This window comes from Coptis chinensis, chromosome 2, assembly GCF_015680905.1.
Source record: "Coptis chinensis isolate HL-2020 chromosome 2, ASM1568090v1, whole genome shotgun sequence".
NCBI lineage: Eukaryota > Viridiplantae > Streptophyta > Magnoliopsida > Ranunculales > Ranunculaceae > Coptis > Coptis chinensis.
The window spans coordinates 105356345-105380097 of NC_141457.1; the positions used below are offsets into that span (position 1 = coordinate 105356345).

Sequence of the window (23753 nt, forward strand, 5' to 3'; positions counted from 1 at the left end):
TATGCTCCATTCCTTTTGACCTGAATTTACGACTTCATCTTTCCTTTTTAGAACCTCAGTTTTCTTTTTGAGGTGGTTTAGAAGTTAATACCAAACTTAATTAAACTTTTTTGGCATATCATGTACTTTACGTCTTTACCCCATTATTCAGTCTTAGCTTCTTCCTTACCAATTGGTTCAGTGTCATCATTTGTTGTTGTGGAATGTGTCTACCATGGTTTTTCCGTATTTGCTATGTGCAATTATGACTTTGGCGCTTCGAATCAACATTGCGGCGTCTTGTTGTTGGAATTGGAATACTACTAGTTTAGTAATCGGCAGCAGCAGCCCTCCTCTACTTCGTGCCAATTTGCCTTGTCATCTTCTTCTAGTACACTAGTGTTTCCCATGGCTCTTGTAATCAGCAGAAAATCCAACCTTCGCATTGCTGCCCACCAGGTATGTCATTCTGCATTTTGGTCTCTCCTTTCTTATTTTATTTCTTTAAATTTTCCATTATTATTTTTCTTTTATCGTGTAAACTTGCCGAGCAGTGAAAGAGGGAAGTGTCTCATCCCCGGCTTCTCAGTCGTTCTTCTTACTGGAGGCAAAGGCAAACGAATGGGCATAAGTTTTGTGTCTCATCCCCGGCTTCTCAATTTTTTTTTCTTAGTTTTATATTGTCTGTTTCTGTTTTCCCACCTAACCCCAGGCAAGTATGCCCAATCAATATCTACCACTCCTAGGCCAGCCGATTGCTTTGTGTAGGTAACTTCTCTCTTAAATGCTCTATCTATTGATTATAATTTGGAATATATTAATACTTTTTACCGCTCAAGAAAAAAAAATCTCTATCTTTTGCCACCCACTACATATTATTATTATGCTCTCGTCGTTAATCAAACCTTACCGTGTCTGTACAGTTTCTACACTTTCTCACGCATGGTTCAAGTAAAGGAAATTTTTGTTGTTTGCGATCCATCCTACAAGGACATCTTTGAAGGTTTGCATCACTGTGGACCTTGCGTTTTGCTGTTTTTTCCATATCTGTCCACATACTTAATTGTTCAGGGTGTCCTAATATCCTCAGCTCGAAGTCTCAAAAATCAAAATAATACATGTTGAATTTTTGCTCTCAGATGCACGATACAATATCAAGGTGGAGCTCAAATTCACATTGCCTGGGAAAGAGAGACAAGGTTCTGTCTTTAATGGATTCCAGGTATATGCACAATCCTTATCTCATTTTAGTTGTTAGTTATTCCCTCTGCTCGTTCATATTTACTGTTCTCTGTTTTACTTTGTTTTTAATATTACAAAAGATAGCCATATTTCCATTTTCTTGGGAAAGTACTACTTGAAGTGGCTGATAGGGTTATATACTAAAAGCATTACTTTTGTATTAACTCTAATTTTTATTTTTGAATGAGAATCATATGGGCAAATGTTATGCATATTATATATGTTATTAGTTATAGGCATGCGTCTAATGCTTTATGTTGTAGATGATATGGTGTGTGGTGACACACAGAAGATCATATCATCAGTACCTTATTAAGTATAAGTAAACGTTCACAACCTAGATGGATTTGGACAAACCATTGGTAAGGTTGTAGTATAATCTGGTATTAGTCTATCTTGACTACAGGATTACACTAGTACACTTTGTGTGTATTGAACATGACCAAGTGAAGTTCTTTCTTTTTATACTGACTATATAAGAGAACAAACACCTATGTTATTATGGATGCTTGTCCTCTTAATCCGGATATAATAATGGGCACTTACGTGCATTGTACATTGCTTTAAATCATCAATGAGTGAGATTCATTTGTGAATCAACAAACTCGATGGATTAGGTAATGACATTGTATGTAAGGTTTGCTTGTCGCTGATTATAGAAGGAATCCGTGATCCGCAAGAAGTCGGGTTGATGATGTCCCCTTGAGGAGCTCATAAGGATTGTCATGTAAACCCTGCAGGTGGATTTAATCTGACATGACAATGAGGTTGAGGGGTACTACTCAAGGACATAAGAAGTTGATTAATGTAATTGTCAGTAACTTGACTTAATCAACGGGCATTCGATATCTTAACACGGGGAGATCAACGAGCATACAATATGGAGCCCATAAACGTAACACGTAATTTGGGATTTGGGCGGTAGTGCAACAATAGCCTTTAGTGGAATGAGCCATTTGTTGACGGACTTGGACCGTGTGTTCTGGGCGAACATGGGAAGCCTAAGCCTGTCAGGAGACCTAACCCTGATTTCTCCTCATGGTCCCTTTGTTGCCTATAAATAGAAACCTTTTTTTCTGGCCTTTTTTCTCAAGGTTTTGCTCAAGAAAGACAAGTTCCAAAATTCGGTTCTAATATTGTGAGTGAGAGAGGCCAAGAGAGAAAGAAGAGAGTGGAAGATCGTTGCCCACACAACATCCACTCTAAGGATAAGAATACGACAGAAGATCAAGATGTTGTTGATTCGTAGAGCTTGGATTCTCAGAGTTATCACAGCTGATCTAAAGGTATGAATTCAAAACAAAATCATGAGTACCTTTATTCCGTTGCGCATGGTTTTCACGGTTTGTAAACTGCGACCATAACGGTTCCTACAGTGGCATATCAGCTTGAAAGAGCTATTAGCAACTTGCTTCGTCTATGCAAAGTCAACTTGACTTTTACCACATCAGCCTGACACGTGACCTTCGTTCTTTTGAAGGAGTCCTCCATGTATTTCGAGGGTACCATTTCGTTTCAGGCTAACATGGATTTTAGAGGGGCAAGGATCCATTGTTTCTTTGAAGTGGCCACTTTAAGGTAGTGTTAGTTTTCTTGGGGTCTGGAGTGGAAAATATGAAAAGAAGTCTGTGATTCCAATTAAGCTGGACATCTTGGTAATCTTTGCTTCTTTATTTATACCCTACCTCTATTTGTTATCTCTTCTCATCACCATGCATAGTTCTTGCTATCTTCTGAGATGTTGATATATTATTATTATTATTTTAATAAAGCTTAGGTTTAGGCAGACCACTACCGGCCTGTAATAGTAGAAACTATCACAATTCTCCCACATAGACTTCATGGAATTGTGGGAGGGGCGAATAATAATGGGAACAAAGCCTGAAGGTTGCGCCAAAGCCGCCAATCCTACAAGCTAGGGGAAACCTAGCTTAAGTCTAATAATCATATCAACATATTATCTTACATAAATTGAAAAAATAAGAAGGTTTGAGGTTTGATTTTTTTTTGAAAAACACAGGTGGTATACGGTATACCCCCTAGTGGAAATTGAATTGTGACCTTGTAGATGGGTTGCGGATTGTAAATTATTAAAAAAGATTTGTTCTACCCCCAACATTTAGTAGTGTCAATTTTATGAGCTTTCAATTTCTCAATCAGTGTTTTTTAAGTGGAGAGATGCAGATTTTCTCTCTGAATTGGTACTTTAATGTTTAAATTCATATTACTATGGTTGAACTAAATATATTGATATTCAACTAAATTTTTTTGACAAAGATAACCCAATTGATTCTCAACGAAAGAATCAATGCACCATCGTTGATTAACACTCGTTCATTTGATCAACATGTATATCCTTCTTCTCAAGTTTTCCTTCATACTCATTATATATCCAATACCATTTTTTTTTAGGGGACCCAATTATATGGTCCTAAAGCGGAAGGATGGCGAGATCTTGGAATGCTTGATTTGATGCAGGTAAGACACTACACTCAAGTTCCTGGATCTTCAATATTGATTAAACGTATATATATTATGGTCACATTTTTCCTTGGTTATTAGAAGATAAAGGATGATGCAATAAATGGTTTTCCCATTAGTATAAATTAATTACATACTATGATATCTTTTTTCAGATATTTGGACGTGTTGGAAGACCGCAATTTGACCAAAGTGGTGAAGGCATCATCATAACATCTCATGACAAGTTGGCCTACTATTTGCGAGTGGTGAAGGCATCACCGCAGTTCAATTCCTAATATTTTATATGTTTTAGAGTTATTAGGACAATGTGAGAGTTCAAAGGGTTTTGTTTTAGAGTTATTAGGACTAATTCTATCCATGTATTTTGTTTACAAAAGATTTAATGAGTTTAGTGATTGTTATTATATTTTTCGTTATTATCTCATCGTTGAATAAAATGTAATCAAAGTTAAGATTTGCGACTTATGAATGAATTATGTAGAGTATGTTTGGTTTAAGTGCTTTCTTTCTTACTATTGTATCCAAGTGTATGCTTAAGTTTTTAGTGGGATGGATGTGTATAATATGCGAGATGGATGATAGAAGCGGTGGTCCCAGAACAATTGGGACCAAAATATTTAATTATTTTTTAAATATTTAATTACGTATCCGTTAGTAATTGAAGCATAAGTAATGGTTACCTATCCGTTAGAAATGGAAAAATGCTAACACTTTTATTTGTTGGAAACGAATTAAGAACAAAATCAATAACCGTTACTAATAATTTACTAATGGTTGTTATGTGTTACTGAATTTAATTTCACCAACACTTAATAACCGTTAGTAAATTTTCTGACACCTTATAACCGTCACTAATATCCGTTACTAATATTTGTCACATTTTTATGTCAACGCAAAATAACCGTTACTAATATTTTTTGTAACTGATGCATATCCGTTACAAATCTTCTGTTATGTTGTAGTGCCAAGCAGTCCAATAGAATATGTCAACTCCATAGTCCTAAAACATCTCTCTCTGTATATCCCTTGGTTTGCATTCTGGATGATCTCTCATCTTATTTTCAAGTGCTTGAGCCATCAATGGAGCTCTAGCCTGAGTATACTTGTTTTTCTCATCAGCTTCACATGTATGTGCATCATTATTTTTTCTCAGAATAAAAGTGTGCATGTCTTTTCTACTAAGGGTAGCAGTTATTGTCCACTCACAGCTAGGATCTTTGCATACCAAAATGTATCTCTCCTTGTCATTTATCACCTGTTGTGTACTAAACTTGTGTTTAATTGCCATTGTTTGGAAGAACTCTCTACATTCCTCTATAGTAGCCCATGCCATTTTAGGCTTCAACTCATATGTGCCAAACCTTTTAGAAGCTTCAACTGAACCTTAGCCATCTCCTCAGCCTAAAAAACAATAGTTGTTCCCTGCATAAAGTTCCCCAACACAGTGCCTTGCAATTCTTCTTCTAAATTCTTGACTTCATCATCAACCACCATTGTATCAATATCATTGCCTAACTCATTATCAGAGTACTCACTATCTATAGGATAATAGTCTTCATCATCACTCTCTTGTGAATTGCTATTATACCCTACATCTATCCAACTACCAAAAACTGGTCCAAATGTTTGACCATACTCATACCTAGCCTTTTCAGTATTACAACCATGATTAAATTCCTCATCTACATAAACCCTTACAACCATGATTAAATTCCTCATCTACATAAACCCTGCAACCATCCAAGTACCAAAAACTGGTCCAACCTAGCCTTTTCAATATTACAACCATGATTAAATTTCTCATCTACATAAACCCTTACAGCATCACCATGATCATTATTAGACTCATTCAATTCATTTAGAAAGTCATTAATATTCTGAGTACAAAAATCAGGCTCAATAGGATCTAGTTGAGACAAGTGCACATTAGGCTCAATGTGCTCCTCAACCACATTCTCAGTCAACTCATCTCTTGCTTGAACACCAATGTGCTCCTCAACCACATTCTCAGTCAACTCATCTCTTCCTTGAACACCAATGTGCTCCTCAACCACATTCTCAATCAACTCATCTCTTGCTTCTGGCTCAGCAGTTTCTTTATCATAAAAAATGTCGAAGATCATTGGCTCTCCATTAGGACCTAAAAGTGGTTTATTTTTCAGTACGTTAAGCCTGTTGGACTTTCTTAAAGGTGTGATTGGTTTTTTTAGTGGAAGTTGGTTTTTGTTTTTGAGTGGCAAATGGTTTAGATTTTTGAGATTGAACTGGGTTAGGTTGTTCTTGAGTGGAATCTGGTTTTTGTTTTTGAGTGGCAAATGGTTTAGGATTTTGAGATTGAATTGGGTTAGGTTGTTCTTGAGTGGAAACTTCAATGGGAACTGTAACTGGATTACTATTACATAATCTAGGTGATCTTCTAACACTTTCACAGACTTGTATAGGTTTCTTTGGTGTTCTAGGTGTGGATTTAAGTGGTGGTGGAGAGTTCCAGTAGTAATGCTGGCTGCTGCAGTTGGTGGAGGTGGGAAGACAAATAGGGGTTTATTTTTGGTTTTAAACTTCCCCAACATATCCATCAAATGTTTGTCTTCTGTTATCCTACATAAGTTCCCTTCAATCAAACTTGCAATCTGAAACTCAACCCCTTCACCAACCAGTTTTTGTACATCCTTTTCCAAATCTAGAAAACAAATCTCATCCCCATCATACTTCACAGACTCTTGCTTACCCCCCTTGTATTCACTAGTCTTAATCTTCCCAGGGATAGTTCTCCCCCATTTACCACCATAATGAATGACAAATTCTTTTACACCTAGTAAAGGAATGGCCATAGTACTCAACTAACAAGGCTACCTACATACAAACAACATATGGAGTAAATCAGATAATGAGAAACAAATTTGATTCACAATTACATTCAAACAAATTTCAAACCAATTTCAGGTGAATGCACACAAATTCGCATGCACAACTTCATACAAATAGCATATCAAATTTATATTTCAATTTCAATTAGCTACCATATGTCTTCAGACAAATAGAATATAAAATAACAAAAAAAAACAAAAAACAATTACGTATCAGCAAATCCATCACTAATACTTCATACAAAAAACAAGTAGTCCTACTAGAAAATAAAAAATTAGTTTTTAGTCCATGTTCCACTTTAGATTTTTAGTCCATGTTTTTACTACACCAAACCATGCAATGATAAAGTCGCAACCGAACAAACTCATGAAAAATTACTTTCAGTTTGAAATTTTACCAAAGAGATTCCAAAAGGATATTCTAACTCATGAAAAAGCCACCATATTTCCAACAAAACAAGCGACTACTTTCATGTAAAATATTCAAACTCATGAAAAACGATATTTTTACTAGAAACGTATAAAAACCTAATATTTAGGCAACAACCTTCCTTTTTTGGCTAACAACAACTAAAGATGATCTCAAATCAACAACGATCAGTTCATAACCTCAATTCTGCAATGATCTACAGCAACACTTCATGAAACTTCATAAACGACGACGATCACCAACTCAAACGATATAATTATATTGGATTTCGTAATGAGAGAAGATGAGGAGTTAGGCCATCGTTACAGTTAGTGTTTTCACGAATGAAAGAGGATGAGTGTGAGAGAAAGTCCAGTGCCAGGGTTTTGGAGTGAGAGAGAGAGAGAACAATGCAGTGAATATGTGGTGGGAATTTTCCCTCCTTATTTCTACCGACATTCTTGAGATGCGCGAAATGCAATATTTCAAATTTGACGGTCACACATTTAAAATCCGACACGTGTTCATTTAAATTATTAAAAGTGAAATCACGTGATGTTGCACGCGAGGGGTAGTATTGCCATTTCTAAAATACAAGCAGATTGACCACAGTTAACTGAGTTGACTTGCAGTCAAGAACCAAAAGTAGGACTAAACCCTAATATTCAAGCTTTTCTGGACCAACCCCTAATAAACCAACTATTATTAGGACTAAGACCTAAAAAGCCCATATTTTTAACAATTTCGTGTTTGAAAAAGATAGAAAATCATAAATGGAAATTTTCTTTAAATTCCGATTTGATTGGGATTTGGGTGCTGGGACTATGAAATTTGGGAACATAAACAATAATGCCAAATTGGATATGGAAATTCAGAGGAAATATATGGTAACGTACTGCATTTTTTTTTCTAAGTTAGTAGATTTGTATTTACAAAAAGTTGGCTTGATTAGGAGGATGTTTCCTAATCAACCTGTTTCAAATATGGTACTGCATCTCTATTTGTTAAGAAAATTGATATACTATAGAAAGCATATTTGAAATTAATAAAGATTTGGTGGAAATTTACATATGCAATGAAAGTTGATTAACTTACCATAACAACCTCACTCAATTTTTAAGCTTTTACTACTAGTGTTAAGAGAGAGAAGTAATGTATAGAAACATTTGGGGAAAAACTTGTAAATTTAAATAGAAGATTTCGTCCAACTCCCTTAAAAAACTGCTAGCCAGATCAAGTATTCTTCAAATATCGTCTCCTATTTTTTCTAGACGAAAAAAATGGCATCTCAAAAAGTTGATCTTCTTCATGTTCTTTCTTTTGATCATTTCATCATTCAAGGCCGAGGCATCTAGCCGCAGTCCAAGCCTTTTAGAAGTCACTGGTCACCCAAAAACGGAAGCATCAAACATCAATCCCCTACAAGCTGGTAGGTTTAACTTGTAGCGAAAAAATATAATTTTTTTTCTTAGAGAGTGAATTTGGAGGGTGCATTTCATTAATAACCATTGTGGTTGTATTTGATGAAAAGAAAATAAATTAGATATATTTTCCAACAACGAAGATTAACAAGTAAAGAACAAAATTCTCAAGATTTTCCTTCTTGGGACGCAGTGATGGATTAGGGGGTGGCACCCAAAATTTTGGGAAAACAATTATTACATATTAGAATTAGTTAAAATGTTGTAATAAATATAAGAAATTTTGAATCTAAAAAGGTCTGCCACTCCAAAAAAAAATTTTCATATGTTTGAACTACTGTCCCCTACAAGAGTTGCCACCCCAAATTCAGATTCCTGGCTCCATCCACGCATGTAATGGACTTCTTTTATATATATATATATAGGGGAAGGATAGAGGCACAGGCACTGTAGCCACATTATAACCACAGTCTATCTTAACCGTTCTATTCACTTCCATCCAACAGACGCGACTTAACTAAGAAATTTCATTTCAATTTGGCGATAAAAAAAACCCTTAACCTCTCGCGCGCTCTCTCTCTCTCCTCCACCACCACTGTAAATTGAAAATTGGAATAACTCAAAAATCAAACCCAAAATTTCCACCCCAAAATCAAAGCAATCAACCAACTATTTAGTTCGATTTCCAGCACCCAAATTTGAAGAACCCATCTTAAAATTCAATTTGAAGGACCCATCTCTGATTTGGGGTTTAAAATTCGATTTGAACCCATTCTCGATTCTCACAAGGTATGTAATTTTTTAAAATTTTGAAATATTTGTTCAATTTTTATTTTTTTTTTCTTAATTATGTAGTTTGTTTTGTTTTTCATTAAATATCAACATCCAAAAAACTCAATATGACTGTATGTTTGATTTGGGGTTTATGCTGAATGAAGTTACTGTGGCGAGTGTTTTACCGGTTTTTGGTAACTTGGGGCTGGTTCAAATTGGGAAAATAATGCATTGTTGGGTAATTAGATGTGGGTTTGAATTGAATGTGTTTGTAGAGACAGGTTCGGTGGATATGTATGGAAAATTTGGACTCTTGGGTAATTCACGGAAAGTGTTTGATGGAATGTCTGAGAATAATGTGGTTTCGTGGAATGCGATTATTATGGGGTATTCCAGTAATGGGTTTGGTTGTTAATTGTTTTTTTTTTTGTTTTCAGATGAGTGAAGAGGCTTCGGAAACAATGAGGTTACTTTTAGAAGGAAATATAAAGGTAGACCAACATAAGATAAGTTTGATTGTTAATTTGTACCCACAGAGTAAGTAATATTGAATTTCCATTTCCTCATTCCCACACTATTTGTACTGTTTTCGTTTTCGTTTTTTGTTTTTGTCTGCTTAGATACTTTTGCTGGATTCTCAACGATAAAATCCGCTGATTTGGATCAAAAGAGAATCAGTTTCGATTTTATCGATTCCCCGTCTCACCTTTTCTGCCTTTCAGCTTCGTAATCTTCATTCCTTTATTAATAAGAAAAATTAATTAGAGATCTTAACTAAACCAGCTGTAATTCTTTCTCTCTATTTTGAACTGATCAAATTCTTCATTACTAAAAAAAATTCAATTTCATTTCCAGATAGCTTTATCAATGCCTTGTATCAACTCTGTCTCTTCATCTGCTTCACCAGTAATTCTCCTTTTTACTCTCTATTTCCATTTTTTGTTAATTTAAACTAGACAGTGATGACTTAATTATTATTCTATTTTTTTTGAGTGGGTAAATTTGACAAAGATGAAGGTTGCTGGCGTGCCGAATGTAAGACACGTGTTTTCAAAGGAGAGAGGAAATAATGGGTTTCTCAATGTTAAGAATGGGTATTGGGTGTGAAAGGGAGGAGATTTTCATTATGTCGTGTGGTGTTGTCGATGATGAGTTATCCAAAGTTTGGGTGTTTGGTGGAAATTGCGGAAGAGTGCTCGACTTTAGTTGTTTTGGATGTAGCTTCTGGTTTGAATGTTGTTGCTCTGGAGGTAACCATCAGGTAGACTCGGGGCTTCTGTTCCAACGTTTGGTTCATGAAATTGCACAAGACTTCAAGGTAAAAATCACTTCTCATTATCAAGTTACAGTTAAATTACATGCATGTTCTTTTTTTATTGATGTATGTTTGTTTTTTGGGATTTTGGTTTTGTAGACGAATTTGCGATTCCAGAGCCATGCTGTGCTAGCACTTCAAGAAGCTGCAGAAGCTTATCTCATGGGATTATTTGAAGACACAAATTTCTGTGCAGAAGCTTAGGGATAGGGATAGGGATATTTTAGGTTTTTAGGCTAGCTAGGGAACAATTGGTGTTATGTTTTTTACATTGGTGTGTACAAAAAGTACATTATAGTGACTTTTTCTGGTGAAGACAGAAGTAATGTTGGTTACCATTCTTGAAAATCAATCTACTGGATTCTTCGTTGTTATTTTCAATGGGTTTAATTCTTAGTTTCAACTATTTGTGAATGAATGCTGATTTGATTATGTGGCAAATTGTGGTTATATGCATTGAATGATGTGTGTCAATTCTTTACTCCGACCTTGAAATATTTTTATTAGTCAAAATAATCAATAATGTAAGCTGATCTAGCTAAATTAGGTATCTTTGCAATATCGTGGAACCATGATGAGCATCCTAGAGATTTTCTTGGTTGGAAAAAGCTCTGTTGTGCCTTCTTAGTGGAGATTCCTTTGTTCTTGCGGCTGTGAAATTGTTTCCCAACTCCAGAGAAAATTCCAAACCAAGACGAGCGGATGCTTGTAATGTGCGCTTCTACACACCGAAATATCATTCGTCTTAATTATCGTCTGTTCGAAATAATGCCTACTTGTAATATTAAATTAGCTAATATTATGTTTGCGTATGTATTTGAATTCAGTTACATGAACACAAAAACAGAAAAATATTCTAAACCATGCCTGGGAAAGTATTATCAAAACTAAGATGAAATTCCTTAACCAAACAAAGATGCTTCAGTAACCACCTTTAAGGTTATTGACCACATCATAGGGGATGCTTCAGTAACCACCTTCAACAATTTCAAGGGTGGCTCCCTCGACCATAAAACAAGGCTGCCTCTTGGTGCTGATCTTCTCTCTGCGGGATTTTGCCTCAGCTTTTGCTGAACTGCTACAAGCTTGCTGATTGCCAAACGAAAATCTTCAAAGCAGTCAGAATGTATCTGCTGCTAGAAATTGTCAGAAACACTTTAACAAAGCTATCAGATGTATCTTCAAAGCTGTCAGAATGTATCTTCAAAGTCGAATTTCCTTTAACAAAGTTTGCATCCACTATATACTCTTACTGCCTCGATCTCTCCTGGCAAGCCACCACACTTAGAATGTATATGCTGCAGTATTGAATTTCTGCAGGAAATAAAGAATTCAATGTTCAAAACAAGCAGCATTTTAGGACAAGTTAAATGCAAAATAAATTCTATCTAACACTGATTAATCATAGAGGACCAAGAGCAGGTTCATGTATGAGTTCCAAGTTCATGCTTTTGCCCAATTTTTTTTTTTTTATTTTTTTATTTTTTTATTTTTTTTTTACTTCCTAAAATCTCTAGGATATGAACTTCTCTTGTATTTGCAAAAGGACCAAGACAAAAGTTGATCACTCTGCACTCAGTCACCAAATGTCCAACCACCTTGCAGTGGTTCCAGAAATTAGGGCTTTTTACCAACAATATACTCTTTTCAAAAGTTTTAAAAAATTCTACATGCAATTATAACATATAAGTCTGATACAAAGGATAGATAAATTATCTCTGGATACCTTCTGCACTTCACCATTCACCAATAAGTCTCCATCGAATGGAACTATCTTGCAAACAGTTGTACCAGCATTGAAAGCTTCTCCAAATGTTCCTTCACCAACCTTGATTATAGTTGCTGGATCACTGTTGCAAAATGAAAAATAAATTTCCATCAAAAGACTTGGAAGTCCACATCCAAAGAGTTCCAAACAAAAGAAAAAAAAAAGCAACAAGGAAGAAGAACGCAACAGCTAACAACAGGATACTTGGATAACAAGGCTATAGGAACAAGTATAAGTCTTTAAAAACGACAACATGTCAAACCAGTTCAAATAGACACCATAGAAATTTCTTCAAATTACTATCAACATGACAAACATTAAAAATTAATGGAGGCAACTAAAGAGATTGTACATACAACCATGAAATTGGATTTTCCTTTCCTTATAACCCATGCACATTTCCTAGCTCAGTTTCTATTCCTGATTACTTGCTGAGGCAAATATTCATTAGTTTTTATGAGTGATGAAATTGGTTAGTTTCTCATATTAAATAATTTGTAAAAGTAGAAAGCTAGGATATGACCAAGATGAGACCAGTACGTTCTTTAAAGATCATCCCACTTGCGTGATAAAATAACAACAAAGAAAAATCACTACTTAAATTATAATAGCTAAAATTATACCAAAATGTAACCTAGCAACCTAACTTCTCAAATTTAATGAAAAACAAAACAAACTACATAATTAAGAAAAAAAAAAAAATTGAACAAATATTTCAAAATTTTAAAAAATTACATACCTTGTGAGAATCGAGAATGGGTTCAAATCAAATTTTAAACCCCAAATCAGAGATGGGTCCTTCAAACTGAATTTTAAGATGGGTTCTTCAAATTTGGGTGCTGGAAATCGAACTAAATAGTTGGTTGATTGCTTTGATTTTGGGATGGAAATTTTCGGTTTGATTTTGGGGTGAAAATTTTGGGTTTGATTTTTGAGTTATTCCAATTTTCAATTTACAGTGGTGGTAGAGAAGAGAGAGAGCGCGCGAGAGGTTAAGGGTTTTTTTTTATCACCCGAATTGAAATGAAATTTCTTAGTTAAGTCGCGTCTGTTGGATGGAAGTGAATAGAACGGTTAAGATAGACACTGGGTTATAATGTGGCTACAATGCCTGTGCCCCCTATCCCTCCCCATATATATATATATATATATATATATATATATATATATATATATATATAAAGTTAAGTAAGGACTTGTAGAACTTCAGATGACATACGTCTGTTGTGATATATCTAGCTTTTGTGGTTATTTAGCAAGATTGAAGCATGCCCCCCATTTTTAAAGTGTATTACTTCTTTTATTATTTTTTCTTTTATTTTCTGCTTCTTTTCATCTTTAAATTAATAATTGAAAATTTTGTTATGAAAACAAATACAACCATACGAATAATTGTGATACAATTTCATGATATAAATTACTTATGCCCAAATACATCAAATATTTTGATATGATATTATAGCCTTGGTACAAAAGATTAACGATTTATTGTGTTGGATATAGTTCCTTGTCCAGGTGATACTTCACATTGCGAGACATGTTGTATGTGCCTTGACTATGGGGGAGGAGTTAAATATTGCGGTGAATGTTGTGTGCCTCCAGCATAAACCTCATGAAGGAGATCAGACATATACTTATATCTGAAGAAATTTTTGTTTTGGTGCCAACATCATCCTGTTATAACTAAAGGAGATCGCATATTTACTTATATCTGAAGAAATTTTTGTTGTGGTGCCAACATCATCCTGTTATAACTAATATAATAAATTTGTTGGCTAGCTGTTTTTCCTTTAGAGTTACTTTAATTTGTTGTTAAAATTAAATAAGAGAAATATACCCAAATAGGGTAACGAACTAACACCTAAATTTCAATTGAGGCAATAAAACTTTTTTTTTCCGTCAATTAGGGTAACAAACTTATAGGATTGGTTAATAAGGGTAATCCGTTAACTTGTCATCCCAAATTCGCCATTATTTATTATTAATCCCAAAAGAAAAAACAATAAAAAACAATAGGGTACCCAAAACAATATTTATATATAGAAAAAAAAATATTCTTAAAAAAAATCAAGAAAACAAATATCTACAAAAAAAATATATTTAAAAAATCAATAAATTTAAAAAATTAATATTTATAAAAAAAAAACATTAAAAACATTTCTTAAAAAAAATATTCTTTAAAAAAATGTATCCTTAAAAAAATGTAATGAAAAGTATACATTCTTGAAAAATATATATATTTAAATAAATTAAATAAATATACACATTTTTAAGAATATAATTTTTTTGGATAAAATAATTTATTGATATTTTAAAAAGAATATATGTATATATATCGAGTAGGTTCCGTTTACCATACTTTTTATACCATAGTTTATACCATGCCCCATAACTTCACCTACAACGTGAATTATAACCTAGTTTTTTGTGGATGCATTCAACTAACCATGAAGATCACCTCTATAAAATTTCAACTCATTTGATAATGTTTAACTATGTCAAAATATGATTGCAAAATCGATAAATCTGAGTCATTATAAAAAATCAAAGTTGATAATGATTTTTAACTAGGTTAGATATTTCCAAATGAGATGAATTTTTGTGTAGATGCTATCTATGATTAGTAGATCATGTCTACAAATTATTAGCACTTAATTCATCTTGTAATGGGGTGTGGTATAAACTATGGTATAAAAAATATGGTAAACAGAACCTGCTCGTATATATATATTATAAGATTTGTTTTTATTATTAATAATAGATAACGATACATTTAGATGGCAAGTTGATGGATTACCTTTATTGACCAATCTTATAAGTTGGTTACCCTAATTGACTAAAAAAAACGTTTGTTGTCTCAGTTGAAATTTAGGGGTTAGTTCGTTACCCTATTTGGGCATTTTTCCTTTAATAAAGGGTATATGCTTAGTTATGGCATCTCTAATATCTAATCTTAGTTGTTTAAATAATGATTAACATAGCAATGAAAAAAACATTTTAAGTTTATAAAGTACGGCTCCAAAATAGTTTTTGATCAATTGGCTTCAAGTTACATTTGAAAATGTCACATTTGCTAGTAGATAATTTCCCTTCAAATATACATTTTTAAGTAACAATTTTTGGTAATTTCAACACACAACAAGGATGCCTATGCTTATTTGTTGTTTGAAAATCTTGTTTCCAAAAACTAGAGCTAGCCATCCGGCCAGTTTCTTGAGTTATTGAAGATTCGAAACAAAGGAAATGGACAATATATGTTTTCCCCCCTCTTAAGTGGAAATTTTATTAATAACGAGTTTTACAAATAATTAAGACAAGCGTGCAACAAGCTGCGTCGGAAGTACTTTCTGAATGACAAATTTTATTCTCCTAAATACAAATTCGTTTGATCAAACTAGCTATAATTACATTATTGTCCATAAGTTTTTGCAATATATTAAGGAGCTCAACCGACTGTTGTGCTAAGATACCGAAAGTGTCGAAATTGAACGGAATAAAACAATGCTGATTAGCCCTACAAGCTTCCTCATGTTTCTCAATCTTCCTTGTTGTAGCTCTATTAGTTGTTTCTCTCACCTCAAAGTCCCGATTCTGAAGCCTACCAATGGAGAGGCTCCAGTTACATCAACACATGTATGCCTCCCCTAAGACCAACTATAGATCAAGACATCCGCAAGCCGAAGTGTCGATCTGCCCTCATTCGGATTCGTGAGAAAAATGACGGGAGCCTCCTTATTCACTTGTACTCCAGCCCTCCAAAATGCATCACGTAAAATGTCTCTGACATGATCATGTCAGTATTTGAAACCAAGAAAGCATCCAATCTACTCTTTTTGCATATAGTGCAAAGACCACCATCAGAGTAATAAAAGTATTACAAAGGGATCATGAGATGGTATCAGAGAATAGCACGATACTCCACCGGCGACATATGATGCCCAAGTCCCTCAATTGGAATAACAAGTACAAAATCTTTTGCATGTTCCGACTGTAAGCATCCAATGACTACTTTTTGATGAGCAGATAACTCAAACTCCCTCTTAAGACCAGCAACCATAGTTTGCAATTCGTAATGTGGCAAAAATTCGATACGGGAAGTATTCGAATAAAATTTGAGCCTCAAACAAGAATTCGTTTTTCAATTCGGATTAAAAAAATCGGAAACAACAAAAGTTTAGTTCGTGACTAATTCGAGTATAATACAAAGCTAAAAATACAAAATACAGAAAAATTCGACACTAGACTTATACTAAAAATTCTATAAATGGCACCCATTATTGCCTCAAAATAACATGGAAGGCACTAATCATTAATTAATCTAATCCATATTGAGTGAGAATGATGGGTTAATTTGTTATTGTGAAAGTTACAAACAAAATAAAAGAAGTAAAAAAACTTTCTTATTGAGTTCTATGATTTCTCTCGGCTAATTAATCTTCTCTAGGATATAAATGGATAGTTTCCCACTATCCAATCCCATTTAAATTAATACGCACCATTTAGTTTCCCTCATTTTTAACCTTCTTTTTTAATTCTAGTTTTTCTCTTTCTTTATTATGAGTCCCATTTTTTTAGGATCTTAATTAATACGGGATTACTATTCGAGAGAATAATTGATGCATGGCCAAATTCACGAATTAAACCGTATCATTCAATAATTCGACCTTCTTATACGTTTGCCGATTTAAAAGATATATTCGTGAATTATTTGTTGAATTGCTAAATATGCTAGTAACAATCTACTTTTTTTTTTTTTTTTTTTTTTTTTTTTGAACTAACAAAATAGTCTGGTATAATATGGAGAAGGAAAATTGTTTGTTACTACATAATTACAACTCAAGTGGTGACTATCTGATGAGGAAACAGAGGTCTTTAATGATCATATCACATTAGTAGATTCTGGATATGCCAACAATCACTATGGGACATGAAGGATTAGTACAGTCACGTGCTACTAGACATGTTACCTCACCATTTGGGCTAATTTGCAACCAATGAGGTTTTTCATTAGTAACACATATTCATCCCTTAGGTAATTTAAAACATTTATAATCCGTTGGTACTACAATGTAACATTTTTTGTATATTTTTTCATGTTTCAGTATACGTTATAGTTGGGGAAGAATTACGTTGAAAAAGAAAAAGAAAAATCACACTACAAAGAAATAACAAAAACTTCAGCGAGAGTCTTTTCTGCTCATCTAAACCCGATGCCCTAAAAAGAAAGAAAAACCAGTGGAGCGGTGTTGTCGGCTAAGGTTTCGATTCCTCACTTCGTAAGTCGTCCTCCCTCTTGTTCTTTCCCCTTCTTGTTCTTCTTCTCTTCCTCCTCCCCCTTTAAATTATTGTTCAAAATTGATTCTGGGTTTCTAAAGTTAAAATTGATCTATGTTCTATGGTATCAATTCATTGCTTCTGCCACCAAGTGTTCGCTCTACTCAAGGTAATGAATTTACGCATCAATTGCATCAATTTTAATTTTTTAAAATTGGTTAGATCTATTTACTCCATGTGTTGTGATTTGATTTTCTAAGTGTTGTTATTACTGCTAGTATTGGATTTCATTTTACTTCAAATATAAAATTGGTTGTGGTATGGTTGGTCTCTGCTTCCTTGGAGCCTCCCGTTGTTGTTGTTTGTGTGTGTGTGTGTGCGCGCTCACCTTTCTTGTAACTTTCAATCTTTTCATTGATGCAAATCGTTATTAATGTACTTGGATATTTGTCTGGCAGAGTATTTTCAGAATAAGTTGGTGGAGACTATACAATTTTTGGAAGTTTTAAATCTGAAAGACAGTGTTGACAAGGATGCCTTTTTCCGTAAGCTTTCGAATTTGGCTGAGCAGCTACCTCGCCAAATTGTGCTTAAAAAGGTATCCATTTTACCATTTGCATAGGTTCTAAAGTGCATTTTTTTGGCTATTAATGAACAAATTAAATTTTCTTTTAATCATCTGGAATTTGCAGCTACTTCCTTTACTAGCTTCTTCTTTGGAATTCGGCTCAGCTACAGCTCCTGCTTTGGCTGCCTTATTGAAAATGGGTTCGTGGTTTTCTACTGAAGAATATAGTGTTAAGGTGATTATCTTGTAATGCTTTTTCTATACTACCATATATCAGCCTATAACTTAGTTTTATGCTCTAGTGCAATTTGATGTGCTGTTTTGCTTTCCTATAGAAAAATTACTTTTGTGATGCATCATTGATTTTCATTTGCAGGTACTACCAACTGTTGTGAAACTTTTTGCATCGAATGACCGGGGGCAATTCAAATTCGCCCCTCCTCCGATATATAGATCGATCACGGAGAATCATTATCTTCTCAAATTGTGGACGAGCAAGTATGTGGTCAACGATGATAGTTTCTTTTCTAGCATTTAGAAAACTCTTTAGGTCATAATCCACCTGATATATATGTATTTATTCCGTTCAATATCAGATTGGAAATCCTAAAATGTCTGGGTGATCCTTGCGATTAGGTTTACCCTCATGTTGTTACAGGCTTTTCTAATACATCTGCTTTTCTTCGGAGTTTACTTTAAAATCCATGCTTGTATTGGCTCCTAAGGTATGAATCGCTTCTCCAGACTTTCAAGTTTCATATAACTTCTGACACCTCATAGAATTGTACAATTTATGTTTTAGTATTTATTGATATAATGAAATTTCATTAAGGAAAGCCAACCATATTACATCCAAGAGAGTTTATACTCTATACGTATCTGCACGGAAACTAAGACATCCTTGTGAGGTTTCCACCTTGTAGCCCACTCATCCTTTTCCATCCCAGTTGGATAGGTGATACTATATTGTGAGTTTGTAGATGTTTGTGGTGTAAATTTTCAAATATGTTAGAGCCCTTTAATCTATCTAGCATTTTTCGTAGAGGTTAGAGTTTCTTTGGCTTGCTAATGGCTTGTATTGTTTCTCTTGTGAGGACAATAATATATTTCCATCTTGCTACATTAAATTATTTTTAATAAAGCATATTATAAAAGTTTCTTCGTGTTTGGTTTGGAATTGCAGCTGTCGCAACGTACTATTTCAGGATCTTTGCTAAAATATCTTTCAAAACTACAGGTGTGGTTGTCTAAATTATTCTTTGTGCGATGTTGGTGATACTACATTCTTTATCATTACACAAGATATGATCATTTTGTACTTTCATTTATTGAAACCATTAGATATGGTTGAATACTTGATATCTGTTTTTCTTGTAGTTTTTACAATTTTACCAGTCATTCAGGTGGATGAAGAACCGGCAATCAGAACAAATACCACGATTCTTCTTGGGAATATTGCTGGCTATCTTAATGAAGGGGTTAGTTTGTAAAACCATCAGATTCTGTAGATTTGTTGCTCTTCAAACTACACTGAAAGGTATTTTATTTTAGGTAGTTATAAGCTGGGATGCGGATTTAACTAGTTAAGATGTTAGATATTTGGGGTGACTATTTAGAACATACTCATGACTGGAGCATTTTGTTAGCTCTTACAAGTAAGTAGGTGGCATATGCCGACCTGCTTAATAATAATTTTATTAACCATACTTTTCAATGATTTTGAATTTTAATTTGCAATGTAGACGAGGAAGAGGGTTTTGATTAATGCATTTACAGTCCGTGCTCTGCGTGATGCTTTCTCTCCAACTCGTGGAGCAGGTATTACTTCAATTGATTTCACATAGTGCGTCAATCATATCTACTTTCTGTAGATGTAGTCTCCCGTGTTTTAGATAACTTATCATATTTTTCAACTGATGAGTACATAATACATTTCGTGGCAGGTGTTATGGCTTTATGTGCAACTAGTTCCTATTATGACACCACTGAAATTGCAACAAGAATTCTCCCGAAGCAGGTATTACTTCATTAAATAAATAAAACCTTATTGGAATGTTGTCCCTATGACCAATTTGAAGTTGGGTACTAAGTGTGTCGGATATGAGATTATAGAAATCCATGCCTTCCAAGGTTTGACTGTTTGAGAAGGTTAGTGTGGGAAAGATAGGATAATAGGCTTTAGCATACTATTATTTTCACAGTTGATAAAGAAAACAACTTGTGTCATCATTTTTAGACGTAGAATTATCGTGCTTGTATTAGCACATGGAGTTATCCTCGTAAATTCTTTTTCCCAAAATCTAGTTGGATAGTGGGCTCTCTTTCTATCCACTAGGGCTTAAAGTTGAAAGGCATGTCCAATAGGTTTCTAGAGTCAAAAAGCGTGTCCAATAGGTTTCTTGTTCTTTCAGGTATTCAGCTAAAGAATCATGTGAGTTTACCTCATCTACTATTTTGTGTTACATACTTGTATGTTTGGTCCTACTAGTTCATCTGTTGCACACTTGCACTTGTCTTTTTCTCACCCTGTCCTTGCTAGACACTTTCTCTTAACACTCCGTGGATTTTCTTGATGGATAGTTCTTACAGGCATTACAGCTCCTTTATGTATACCCTACCTTTTATTAACCATACTTTTATAGGGACACTAAGGCAACTTGTTTTCATCACACATTTGCATCTTTAGTTAATATTGGCTTAAAACTTGAGATTAGTTGAGAGTACTTTCACTTTCTCTTTTGTGGAGAGTATTTTGAAGCCATTAGTACTTACGTATTTCTAGAAGAACGTCACAAAAATGTCGGATGTGGAATGTAATTGGTCTATTTTGTTATTATTCCGTTGTAGTCCGTTGCAATGCTAGTAGGTTTGGCGTCTACTTGGATTGTCCCTGGGATCTATGTTTTAACTAAGTTTTATTGTTTCTTGTTTGTTGTGAATTTTCACTCATATTGCAACCTCTAACCCCCCCCCCCCCCCGTATGGCCTGAACTGTGAAACCACCGTGTCTAATTTCTAAGGTGTAGAGAAACTGTGTTTGCTTTTACATATATAGGGACATGGTTTTAATCTGTAATTTATTTTTCCCCTCCCTATTCGATCAGTTCTTTTGGTTGAATACATGTAAGAGTGTGGGATTTATGCTCCATTCCTTTTGACCCGAATTTACGACTTCATCTGTCCTTTTTAGAACCTCATTTTTCTTTTTGAGGTGGTTTAGAAGTTGATACCAAACTTAATTAAACTTTTTTGTCATATCATGTACTTTACGTCTTTACCCCTTTATTCAGTCTTAGCTTCTTCCTTACCAATTGGTTCAGTGTCATCATTTGTTGTTGTGGAATGTGTCTACCATTGTTTTTCCGTATTTGCTATGTGCAATTATGACTTTGGCGCTTCGAATCAACATTGCGGCGTCTTGTTGTTGGAATTGGAATACTACTAGTTTAGTACTGGCAACAGCTCCTCCTCTACTTCTGCGCCAATTTGCCTTGTCATCTTCTTCTAGTACACTTGTGTTTCCCATGGCTCTTGTAATCAGTAGAAAATCCAACCTTCGCATTGCTGCCCACCAGGTATGTCATCCTGCATTTTGGTCTCTCCTTTCTTATTTTATTTCTTTAAATTTTCCATTATTATTTTTCTTTTATCGTGTAGACTTCCCGAGCAATGAAAGAGGGAAGTGTCTCAGTCGTTCTTCTTACTGGAGGCAAAGGCAAACGAATGGGCATAAGTTTTGTATCTCATCCCCGGCTTCTCAAAAAAAAAAACTTAGTTTGATATTGTCTGTTTCTGTTTTCCCACCTAACCCCAGGCAAGTATGCCCAATCAATATCTACCACTCCTAGGCCAGCCGATTGCTTTGTGTAGATAACTTCTCTCTTAAATGCTCTATCTTCTGATTATGATTTGGAATATATTAATACTTTTTACCGCTAAAAAAAAAAAAAACTCTATCTTTTGCCACCCACTACACATTATTATTCTGCTCTCGTCGTTAATCAAAACTTACCATGTCTATACAGTTTCTACACTTTCTCACACATGGTTCAAGTAAAGGAAATTGTTGTTGTTTGCGATCCATCCTACAAGGACATCTTTGAAGGTTTGCATCACTGTGGACCTTGCGTTTTGCTGTTTTTTCCATATCTGTCCGCATACTTAATTGTTCAGGGTGTCCTAATATCCTCAGCTCGGAGTCTCAAAAATCAAAATAATACATGTTGAATTTTTGCTCTTAGATGCACGATACAATATCAAGGTTGAGCTCAAATTCACATTGCTTGGGAAAGAGAGACAAGGTTCTGTCTTTAATGGATTCCAGGTACATGCACAATCCTTATCTCGTTTTAGCTGTTAGTTATTCCCTCTGCCCGTTCATATATATTGTTCTCTGTTTTACTTTGTTTTTAATATTACAAAAGATAGCCATATTTCCATTTTCTTGGGAAAGTACTACTTGAAGTGGCTGATAGGGTTATATACTAAAAGCATTACTTTTGTATTAACTCTAATTCTTTATTTTTTGAATGAGAATTATATGGGCAAATGTTATGCATATTATATATGTTATTAGTTATATATATGCATGCATCTAATACTTTATGTTGTAGATGATATGGTGTGTGGTGACACATGGAAGATCATATCATCAGTACCTTATAAAGTATAAGTAAACGTTCACAACCTAGATGGATTTGGACAAACCATTGGTAAGGTTGTAGTATAATCTGGTATTAGTCTATCTTGACTACAAGATTACACTAGTACACTTTGTGTGTATTGAACAGGACCAAGTGAGGTTGTTTCTCTTTATACTGACTATATAAGAGAACAAACACCTCTGTTATTATGGATGTTTGTCCTCTTAATCCGGATATAATAACGAGCACTTACGTGCATTGTACATTGATTTAAATCATCAATGAGTGAGATTCATTTGTGAATCAACAAACTCGATAGATTGGGTAATGACATTGTATGTAAGGTGTGCTGTTGATTATAGAAAGAATCCGTGATCCGCAAGAAGTCGGGTTGATGATGTCCCCTTGAGGAGCTCATAAGGATTGTCATGTAAACCCTACAGGTGGATTTAATCCGACATGACAATGAGGTTGAGTGGTACTACTCAAGGACATAAAAAGTTGATTAATGTAGTTGTCAGTAACTTGACTTAATCAACGGGCATTCTATATATTAACACGGGGAGATCATTGAGCATATAATATGGAGCCTATAAATGTAACACGTAATTTGGGATTTGGGCGGTAGTACAACAATGGCCATTAGTGGAATAAGCCATTTGTTGACGGACTTGGGTCGTGTGTTCTGGGCAAACATGGGAAGCCCAAGCCCGTCAGGAGACCTAACCCTGATTTCTCCTCATGGTCCCTGTTGTAGTATATAAATAGAAACCTCTTTCTCTGGCCGTTTTTCTCAAGGTTTTGCTCAAGAAAGACAAGTTCCAAAATTCGGTTACGATCTTGTGAGTGATAGAGGCCAATAGAGAAAGAAGAGGGTGGAAGATCGTTGCCCACACAACGTCCATTCTAAGGATAGGAATACAACAGAAGATCAAGAGGTTGCTGATTCGTAGAGCTTGGATTCTCAGAGTTATCACAGCTGATCTAAAGGTATGAATTCTAAAACAAA

The 23753-nt window shown here is 34.6% G+C and overlaps 1 protein-coding gene and 6 long non-coding RNA genes across 9 annotated transcripts; 6 read left to right on the forward strand and 1 right to left on the reverse strand.

Moving 5' to 3' along the window:
- Positions 1–344: 344 nt before the first annotated feature.
- Positions 345–22475, forward strand: LOC147520044 (uncharacterized). Its single transcript, XR_015214367.1, has 3 exons — positions 345–438; positions 21759–22206; positions 22343–22475. It is a non-coding gene; the product is annotated as an uncharacterized LOC147520044 (long non-coding RNA).
- Positions 2706–4091, forward strand: LOC147520045 (uncharacterized). The gene is made up of 3 exons (XR_015214366.1): positions 2706–2876; positions 3634–3699; positions 3858–4091. It is a non-coding gene; the product is annotated as an uncharacterized LOC147520045 (long non-coding RNA).
- On the forward strand, positions 8830–10348 carry LOC147520046 (uncharacterized). 2 transcript variants are annotated; one of them, XR_015214362.1, is made up of 5 exons: positions 8830–9191; positions 9614–9713; positions 9797–9902; positions 10032–10082; positions 10188–10348. It is a non-coding gene; the product is annotated as an uncharacterized LOC147520046 (long non-coding RNA). The 2 variants fall into 2 exon arrangements; XR_015214361.1 differs by having other exon boundaries at positions 9797–10082.
- On the forward strand, positions 10359–10872 carry LOC147520047 (uncharacterized). Its single transcript, XR_015214360.1, has 2 exons — positions 10359–10494; positions 10591–10872. It is a non-coding gene; the product is annotated as an uncharacterized LOC147520047 (long non-coding RNA).
- On the reverse strand, positions 11703–13219 carry LOC147520048 (uncharacterized). Of its 2 annotated transcripts, none has more exons than XR_015214363.1 (3): positions 12999–13219; positions 12218–12341; positions 11703–11805 (listed from the first exon to the last, which is right to left on the reverse strand). It is a non-coding gene; the product is annotated as an uncharacterized LOC147520048 (long non-coding RNA). The 2 variants fall into 2 exon arrangements; XR_015214364.1 differs by lacking the exon at positions 12999–13219 and adding an exon at positions 12616–12936.
- Positions 17413–18520, forward strand: LOC147520049 (uncharacterized). Its single transcript, XR_015214365.1, has 3 exons — positions 17413–17535; positions 17992–18336; positions 18478–18520. It is a non-coding gene; the product is annotated as an uncharacterized LOC147520049 (long non-coding RNA).
- On the forward strand, positions 18793–21390 carry LOC147520050 (uncharacterized). Its single transcript, XM_086594915.1, has 4 exons — positions 18793–18826; positions 19285–19338; positions 19505–19579; positions 19844–21390. Exons 1-4 carry the CDS (start codon positions 18806–18808, stop codon positions 19943–19945), a joined length of 252 nt encoding a protein of 83 aa, XP_086451041.1. The 5' UTR covers positions 18793–18805; the 3' UTR covers positions 19946–21390.
- Positions 22476–23753: the final 1278 nt, after the last annotated feature.